Genomic DNA, 10,364 nt, shown 5'->3' with positions numbered 1-10,364 from the left:
AGAGGTTATTAAATATTAAATACAACTGTACAATGGAAATAAAACCTTTTTTGACAGGTTGTTATGAAGCATTCACAATGCACTTAAAAATAATTTATCACAAAATTAATGTTATGTCCTGATAAAAACTAATAATGAATTTTTTTTGTTTTGGTAGTACTAATGTTGATAATACCCATCAATATCACAATTCAAAAATGGTGTACAATTCATATGGTAACAAAAAAAAGGTTGGAGAAAATTCTAATGTAGAAAATTTACAATTGTAATTTAATAATTTCAATTTTAAAAAATTTCTTTTTAAAAAAGGAAATTATCATATCACTCAAAATTCTTTGATTATAAATTAAAATATCTGAACAAATAAAATTGATTTATTAATAATATCATTAGTGTGAAATCTACTGATGTAAAAAAATTACCAACTAAGTAATTAATAAATTATAATATTGTTAAAATATCACAATAAACATTTATCCAAAATTACGTTAAGAGTTTAATTTTTTTCACAAAGTAAAATATTTAAAGGTTGGTTGAAAATAAATTTAGAGATCATACAAACACCCTAAATTTTTTTTTTTGTCAGAAATACCATTTTAATTAATTAATTCATATTCAATAATTGATTTAAAAAGCCAAAAATATGAAAAGAACAAAACATTTCAATCAAGATATATATATATATATATATATAAACTTGGGATACATGACTCATAAAAATAACTTACTGTCAAGTTATAAAAAAAACTAATTTTAAATTCTCTATAAATTGTCAATATAAATATAAGTAATGTTACATTAGGGAACATGAACTAAAAGTACCTAAATAATTGTATTGATATTAAATTTTCCAAGCTAAAATAAACAATATTAAATTTCTTTAAAAAAAATTATTCTTTTTTAAAAATACAACTCAACAATTTTTTTTTTTAAGTTATGGATTAATTTATGGATGACCTTGAAAGACGTAAATTTAATGAAATTTAAAAAATTTTTGAATAATTCGATTTTTGATTCATTAAAAAACATTTTTACGCCTTTAAACTCCAAATAATTAAAGCAAGCATTTTCTTAAAATCATGAAATACTATCTTTAAGTTTTAGATTAAGATGGCGGCGACATTGATATAGAAGCATGCATTAAAGAAAATTATAAATTACCTTGGTTTCCTTGTCCTTTCATCCGCTGATGATTTAGTTTAGTACATGAAAGCAAAAAAAAATTGAATAATTTTAAACAATGTAAAAAAACAACTTGTATTGCAGCTTTTGAAAGTTTACTTAACAACGCCCTAAGTATTTTAAAAATTGGTTGCAATATTTGTCAGCTTTTTACCTGATCTGAAACTCCTGTTGACATCACCTAAACACCTTAATAACACAGTTAAAAATAAATGTCCTAACCACAGAATATTTTCACTTGAAAAACTTTAAGACAGTCTATATTGCCGCAAACAACACTATTGTAAACCGGTTCAGTGCTTATTTTCTCAACAAATTCTATTTTTTGATTTCAATATGGCTCCACTAAATGATGGCGGGTTATTTTTGTAATTTGACCACTAGAGGACAGTGTTTAAAATATATATATAAGCTAAATACTAAAAATTGACGGCAAAATAGTAATATCACAAAGTACGGCGGCAAAATTTAATTAAAACCACGTGATAACATTCTAGTTTCCGGTTGAGTGTCTCAACTAAACTTGAATTTGAGGTTTTATTGTAAAAATATATTTCCTTCCTCCAAAAAAAATCCAAAATGGTTGCACAAAAAAAGCAGGTAAATTTATTTTAAATGTATATATGCTTTTTTATTTTGTAAAATTTCGTTAAACAAAAGAACCGTGTCATATTGAAGTGATGTAATGAAAAAAAATGTTTTGCCTCATGTTGCTAATTTTTAATATCGTTTTGTTTTCAGAAAAAAGCTATGGAGAGTATTAACTCTAGATTAGCGTTAGTTATGAAATCTGGTAAATGCGTATTGGGACTAAAGCAAACCCTTAAGACTCTTAGGCAAGGAAAAGCTAAGCTTGTCATTATAGCTAATAACACTCCCCCACTCAGGTATATAACTTCTGTTACTAAAATCAGATAATTTTTAATGTGTTTTAACGCAGAATTTTTAATAACCTATTATTAGCGTTTAGTGTACTAATTTTAATGTTATGTGTTTGTTTTACTATACCTAAAGCAATGTTGATAATTTTAAATATTCTCTAATTTAAATTTACAAGAGAAAGATTTACATCCAACTTCCTGTCTATTATTAAATCATATTTAATATTTGTATGTAGAAATAAAAAAATTTGAAATTGAATACAAACACACACACACACACTTATGCATATATTTATTTTTGTTTATGAAAGTTACTCATGAAAGCAGTGGTGAATTATTATTTCCAAATTACGTTCAAACAAAACTTTGCATAATTTTTTAAATTAAGTGTATGAAATAATATTTAACTCTAAATTTATTCAAAAATATTGGATAAAATATGAATTAAATAGGTGACTTCGAAAACTCGAATAACTTGAATATGTTGGCTTATTGTACATAAGAATTTTTGTAAATTTAAAGGTGTAAAATTTGAATATGTAAAATTTTTAAGGCTTAAGTCGAAACTGTTTAAATTATGAGAATATTAAGTCAATTTTTTTTTTGTTTTTTTAGAAAATCAGAAATTGAATACTATGCTATGTTGGCCAAAACTGGTGTCCATCATTATACGGGAAATAATATTGAATTAGGAACTGCTTGTGGTAAATATTTTAGGGTGTGTACTTTGTCAATAACTGATCCAGGTGATTCTGATATAATTAGAAATATGCCAATTGGTGATCAATAAATTGATTTTTTTTATTTGCGATACATCAATTTTCTTTTTTAATTTAACCTTCATGCTCCAAACGTTTAACTCTTAACATAATTTAATATATATAATTTTTGAATAATAATAATGATAATGATATTTTAAAAAAATTCATATTTTGAGGATTTCCTTTTAATTTAATTTCCATCTTTTGTATAAAAATAAAAGTATCAATTTCAAATGTTTAAATTCTTCAATTGTTTTTGAAATGATTTAGTGGTTTTATTTTTCATTTATTTAGCCAGATAATAAATAAATTAAATTTTGAAAATATTAAAAGTAAAGAAATTAAATAATTTTATTTGAATTTTTATAATAACACAATTACTATAATTTTAAAGGCGATTTTTCTTCCAACCTTATTTTTCAGAAAGCCAACCAAAAAAAAAAAAAAAAAAAAAAAATTAAAGAAAATTAATAATAATACAAGAAATAACGTAATACAAACTTCACTGTTGTTATTTTATACCTTTCAATTTATTACAAATTAAAATTTTATTTAGAGGTTTTTTTTTTTTGTTCGAAATGAAAAAAAGTTTATTTTTATAAATATTGTATTAAACCAGGGGTTTTTTTTTTTTTTTATTCATTTATACTATCATTTATTTTATCAAAGTAAAATAATTCATAATTGTTTTTAAATAACAAAATAATTAATTAACCACAATAAAATTTAAATTTTTATGGATATTTTGCGACATTATTAAATTTGGATTTTAAATGATAAATATTGAGTACGTAATAAACGGCCTGAAAATATCCATTAGGCTTTTGAAAACTTTGTTTGAGAAGCATATTTTAACATAAAGAAATTACAATTTTCAAATGGAATATCTTAAAATAATTATTACAGGCAATTAAAAACGAAATTATATTGATTTCTTCTTCGTTCCTTGCAAATACTTAAGAATATTATTGCTGCTTTCATTTTTTTGTTTTCTTGGAAGATAATTGTGTTCAATTTTCTATAATAAAAAAAACACTTCGAAACTTTCATTTAATAATTTAAACTGGAGTTGTGGCGGGTCCTTGAGCGATATAAGGTTGAGCCCATTCTACAAAATCATCTATTAAAACCGGCCATGCTCCTTCTTGATCGTAATTTGACATGTCCTCATTAATAGTCAATGCAAATTCTAATAAAAGATTCCATGTATCTTTTGGAATAGACCTTTTGTGACGATCCTTTAAAAAAATTATTAAAAGAATTAAAACATTTATCAATTGTTAAATTTTACTTGCAAAGTTACTAAAAAGCACATGAACTAGCCAGTTGAAAGTTCGAGAACACTTTAAAATAAGTTCAAACATTTTCAAAGGTAATAATTTGTTATGTTGCATAATGCTTTTTCAAATTACCAGTGACTCAATTGATTTATATTCAAAATGAGTACTTTAAATTAGACTTGTGTTTAAGTAAGTTTTAGTACCTGAAGAAATTGACACCAAAGATGCAAAAATCGAAATCTCCCTTGTAAGATAATATTCCAATATGCAATAGCCATGTCTAAATCTAAACCTTTTTGTCCTTGATTTTTAGCATAGTTGAAAGTAAAATGGTAAAGATCTTTGAAGCGAGGTTGATCTCGAATCTCTGATTCTAATAAAGGTAACCTCGATTTTAATTTATCTATAGAATCACACCTTAAATTTAAAAAAAAATAATGTCAATTAGAAATATTATTGTTATTATTTTTTTTTATTGCTTATTTAATATTACTTAAAACCTAATACATACCCAAGCTCTGTCATTCCTCCCATAAATTCATCCTTAGTGAACTCACACTGAGTGGCTGCTCTAAATTTCCAGGCTAAAATTAAAACAAGTTTTGATTCTGGATTTAACCCAATATCATCTAAAAACCTTTCTATACCATCAGCAGTCATCTTATCAGGCTCTGCTGGATCTGAAAATTTTAAAATTTAAACAAGTTTTATTGAGTTTTAAAAATTTCCAAAAAGTCGTAATGTTTCTGAAATGTCAGCTCAGAATTATTAATTAAAATAGGTTACGAATGTTTTGAATCTTATTTCTTATGCAGACATGTAAGAATTAAATTCATTGTTTACCTCTATATTTTTGAAAAAGTGTTTCAAGTTTTCTTTTGTCAACAGATACTTTAGGCTCTTTGTAGTAAACATCAGGATTTTGAAAATAATTATCCGATGCAAGCTCCAGTTTCCAGTCATTTTGAGTTAAGCAGTATATTGCTGTATTTTCACCAGTTTGAGTAAATGAAATAAACTTTTTTACTTTATCTCTTTGAGAAGATTTTAATTTATGCTGAAATAAATAAAAATTAAAATTAATGACATGTTGTAATATTTTTTTTTTACTTTAAAATAATTTGTGAATTAATTTAGTAAATTAAAATTATATATCATAAGGAGGAAAATGAAAATAAAAAACGTTTACAATTTATTTTGTTTTCTGCGGTTAAAATGCACGTTAAATTTAAATTATCTGTTACAATTTAGGGAAATATTTTGTTAAAAAACTGCGGTTGTTAAACATATTCAAAAATTTGTTTATCTTATTATTTGAATGTAAAATTATATATTTAAAAATAGGATATATGAAAAATATAAAAATAAGCATTAGTTTAAAATCGTTAGCCTCACCATTTTCTTTATTTAAAAGGCCCTACAAGACCACACATTAACTAAAAATTTCCATAAATTTTTTTTATTTTTGAATTTTTCTACGTATATTTCTTGATACAAGGAAAATAATGTTTTTTTTTTTTTTTTTTTTTTTTTTTTTAATGATATCGCAAACTGGCAGTATCTAATTCCACGACAATTTGCCGCCATATTCGCAAAAATCAAATAAGTGAATCATATGAAAATTTATTTTTACAGTTATTCTTATATAAATTATAGCATTTTTTTTTTTTTTTTTTACGTAAGTTTGTATTGAAAAAACAAAAAAATTTTTAATTCGAGTAATTTTAGGTAATAATGCTTGAAATATCTAATTAACCGGGCAATGAAAAAGCAAGATAACACAAACTATATAATTATAATAAAAAAGTCAATAAAATTATTTTAAAATATGTACTATAGAAAAAAAATTTTTTTTTCCCCCCCCCGGGAAACAATAACTAAGAAAAATTTTCTTGATTAATAGTTACAATAGTCGTTTAATGCTAAAAATTTTCTTCTTTTAGATTTAACTGTGAAAATTCTGTTTCAGGAGCAGAACCTACAAAACAATACCATAATTTAATGTTGAGATTTAGTTAAAAATAGATATCGACGCCACCAGGACAGCAATAAAAATCTTTTGCATAAAGTTAAAACTTATTTAAAAAAAAAAAGGATTACTTCCGGTATAAAATAAGGAAATGAACAGAATGATCTGTAATGTTGTGTCCCTAGCAAGATCGTATCAATGGTTTTAAGACAGGAACAAACATGTTTCTATCATGGAATGAAAAGGAAGTTAAAAGAAGAAAAATTAATTATTTTTAAATATGTTTCAGTATTAGTTTTTAATATCCCGTCGGATGAAAACTAAAGACAAAAATCAAACGTTGAAAAGTCCGACGGCAATTTACTTCATTATTACGATGGGAGTAAGGGTAAAAGACACACCCAAACAAACATTAGACGCTGAGTGAGTGACTTTCGCGGGCAAGCAGACGATTATAATGAATTGTACGTAACGGTCGTTTGGAGAAAAAATTTCACCCAAAAGTTAGTTAGTTGTTAACGTGATAGAAACAAAAAGTGTTTTATTTTATTTTTTTAAATCTCCTGTCAGTTTATTTTAAAATAAGACACACGCACGCACACACACACACACACGCACACACACATAGATATTTGCATAAATAATGTAAAACTTTTAAGGTTTTTAACCTTATAACTTATAAACATTTTAACCAAACATCAAAATTTACTTTTGAAATTTTTTTTTTTTTTTTAATACCTTTTTGAAGGTATAAATAAATTAATTTTCTTTACCGGAAAGTTTTAAAACGATATAGAGAAGAAAAAAAAAATTACACAAAGTTATAAAAAAAAAATCAAATAATAATAATAATAAAAAAAAGAAAAAGAAGAAAAGTAAACTTTTTATATTTTTTCATAATATCATTTTAATTAATGATTAATAAATAATTTTTTGTAAAGTTTTAACCAATTGAAATTTAATATATATATATATATAAATATATATTTTTTTTTTTTTGGTAAATGAAAAAAAAAGAAATTTTTTTTGAAAAACTTTGAAATTTGTGAATTTAACGGTTATTTTTTTTTTTTCTTATTTTAAATCAATAAAATGTAAGAGAAATAAGGTATTAAAAGGTTAAAGAAGTGTAAGATGACTCGGAAAACATTGGATAAAAGATAAAATCAAAAATTCTTTTTCATTTAAAAAAGGTAAAAAATTATTTTTTATATAAGTTAAATATAAAAACAAAAAAAAAAAAAAAAGGAGATAAAAACAAAATTTTTAACTAAGCACGACGATGGCTACGTTTACACTTGATAAACTAAAAGATTTTCACCTAAAAAAAAAAAAAAAAAATTATAATTATATGGAAAAATGATTACAAAATTTCTTTTTGTATGTTTTTATAATTAATAATAATAATAAAATTATTTAAATAATAAATTAAACGTTAATATAATTAAAATTAACGTTAATTTATTTACCAATCGAATGATTTTCACATAAAGAAATTTTCATGATAAATCAAAATTTTTTTTTTAGAAAAACACTCAATTAACATTTTTTTAATTTGTTAAATAAATTTTCCTCTCGTTTATTGAGTAATAAATAATAATAATAATTAAAGATAAACAAAAAGAGATTTGAAAAACAAAAAGAAAAAAGGAAAAAAAAGGAGAAAAAAAAATGGAAAAACATAATCCGAATTAATAAAGGGTGTAAACTAAGCTTTCGCGGGAAACCCAGCCAGGGCGGCGTTCATAGGCGGCTGCAATATCATTTAGTCAATCCGAAGCTTTTCTTTAGTTCGGTTATAATTTTTTTCATATAGATACACTTTTCACTCACACAAACACACACACACACACTCTTACACACATTCACACACATACATACACACACACACACACACGCATACACACACACAAATATAAATATACGTATAAAAAAATATATATATATATACATATATTTATATTGGTCATAATACAGATTATTCTTTCATCGTCGTTTATGTAAAATTTAATGTTTGTTCGGTATTTGTAGTTGAGAAATATATTAATAATAATAATATTTAGTCGTGTTAATTAATTATATTATAATAATAATAATATATAATAAATATTTATTCGGAGTTGTGTAATTAACTTGATGTTGTGTGTGTGTGTGACTATATTTAATATCAATTATTAATAATATTTATTTATTATTGATTTCAATTACAATTACGGATTTTAGACTCTCCGGTAAGTTTGAATATATTATATTATTATTATCATTATCATCATCATTATTATTTCATTTCGGTCATTTTCGATTTTAAACCGATAAAAAAAAAGAAGAAAAAAAAAGAGAAAAAAAATCCTTTCTTCTTTTTTCTTTTTTTTTTTTTATTCACAAAATTTATTTGTGTTACCAACAATTGAAAAAAAATTTTTTTTTTTTTCCCCCGTTGTTGTTGCAACGTCTGAGTAAAAAATTATTCGACGAAAAGTAAATTAAAAATAATAATAATGATAATAATGATGAAGATTGTAATCGAGTTTGTCTGATTAGTTTTATAACTAGTTTGTTATTATTATTATTATTACTTTTTTGTTTATAAAACGGGAAAATTAAAAAAAAAAAAAAAATTTGTTTATCTTTCATTTTTTTTTTTTTTCGTTGATTTTAATTTTAAAAAGACATATTAATAATAATAATAATAATAATAATAATAATAATAATAATAATAATAATAATAATAATAATAATAATAATAATAATAATATTCAGGAATTAATCATTTGTTAATTATTCGTGTAATAATAATAATTGAATCGAAATTTTTTTTTCTCGTGCCACGTTTACAAAAAAAAAAAAGGAATTAAATGAAACAAAAAAAATAAAGTGTGACGTAAACACACACACAGACACAAACACGTACAATATATAAAAAAAAAAATTTTTTTTTTTGTGAACTTTAAAGAGTAAATTAAAAGTCTATATATAAAAACGGTTGATCAAACAAAATACAAATTAATGACTTTATCGGATAAAACAATATTTAATTATTGATATATATATAAATGTTTTTTAATAAACAACAACAAAAAAAATATATATATTTTATTTTGTGTTTTCACGCGGGATTTTACCGGGGGGACGACAATTAAAATTAATCTTTTAATTACTTCTGCTTTTGCTATTACTACTACCCCCACCACCACCACTCCCACTACTACTAATGTTTTCCAAACCACTAAAATTTTCCAGGATTTTAACTACCTTTGTGGTTTTTTTTTTTTATTTTTTAAAATTGTTTCTTGTCCCCGCCCCTCCCTCCCCCTTTATTCGCTTCTATATATATGTATGACAAAATGCGTTCGTTTCACAGAAAAAAAAAATTCAAAATGAAAATAAATAAATAAATAAAAGATTTTTAGAAAATGTTAAATTTTAATAAAAAAAAGAAGTATAAGTAGTAGAAAGGAAATCTATTTAAATAAATAAATAAATAAATAGATAAAAATGATCTCTTTAAGGTGTTGTGTGTTTATTTATTCTTTTTTTTTATGTGTGTGTGTGTGAACATCACCTCATTTGTTAGTTATATCAATATTATTATTATTATTATTATTATTATAAAACAACAAAGGATTTTATATTATTTTCAATGCAAATAAAACTTTTTACGTAAAGAATTATTATTATTATTATTTATAATATACAAATACAAAAAAAAAAAAAGGTGAAAAATACAATTAATCTTGGAATAATATACACTCACACGCATTCGCACGCGCACACACGCACATATGAATAATATATGTGTGTGTGTGTGTTTTGTATTGTTTTAAAATAAATTTTAATGATGATAAATTCACGTTTGAATATATATCGGCCATTATTATTATTATTATTATTATTATCGATTATTCGTTGTCGTCGTCGTCGTGGAATTCATTATATTTATTATTATTATTATTATTATTATGAAAACCTTTTTTTTATATAATAGCGTCAAAGCATTATAAGTAGTATACATTAAAATTATTCAACGTGATTTAATATTTTTTTTCTTTTTTTTTTTTTTTTTTTTAAAACGGTTATAAAAAAGTTGGGTGTGTGCGTGTGCGCGTGGTGGTGCGTTTATAGGGAAGGGTAGGAGGGATGGAGAAGAGTAAGAGGAATGGAGGGAGGGAGGGAGGGGGAAAAGAAATTAAGTTTGCATACGCATGTTTAAAGCATAAAAAAAAAAAAAGTTTTTAAATAATTAAAACCGTGATAATTTTTGCTACTTTTTGTAAATTTTCTTCTTCCCCTT

The 10,364-nt window shown here is 23.4% G+C and overlaps 2 protein-coding genes across 2 annotated transcripts; one reads left to right on the top strand and one right to left on the bottom strand.

Moving 5' to 3' along the window:
* Positions 1-1,761: 1,761 nt before the first annotated feature.
* On the top strand, positions 1,762-2,853 carry Phum_PHUM167080 (60S ribosomal protein L30, putative; the record flags this gene model as incomplete). The annotated part of the gene is made up of 3 exons (XM_002424930.1): positions 1,762-1,782; positions 1,924-2,069; positions 2,679-2,853. 3 exons carry the CDS (start codon positions 1,762-1,764, stop codon positions 2,851-2,853), a joined length of 342 nt encoding a protein of 113 aa, XP_002424975.1.
* Positions 2,854-3,882: 1,029 nt separating this feature from the next.
* On the bottom strand, positions 3,883-5,392 carry Phum_PHUM167070 (uncharacterized protein; the record flags this gene model as incomplete). The annotated part of the gene is made up of 5 exons (XM_002424929.1): positions 3,883-4,062; positions 4,308-4,521; positions 4,616-4,784; positions 4,948-5,138; positions 5,349-5,392. 5 exons carry the CDS (start codon positions 5,390-5,392, stop codon positions 3,883-3,885), a joined length of 798 nt encoding a protein of 265 aa, XP_002424974.1.
* Between the last annotated feature and the right edge of the window lie 4,972 nt (positions 5,393-10,364).

The sequence above is a fragment of the Pediculus humanus genome, genomic scaffold (genome assembly GCF_000006295.1).
Source record: "Pediculus humanus corporis 1103172107513 genomic scaffold, whole genome shotgun sequence".
Taxonomy (NCBI): domain Eukaryota; kingdom Metazoa; phylum Arthropoda; class Insecta; order Psocodea; family Pediculidae; genus Pediculus; species Pediculus humanus.
This window is presented reverse-complemented; position numbering and strand designations above follow the sequence as displayed.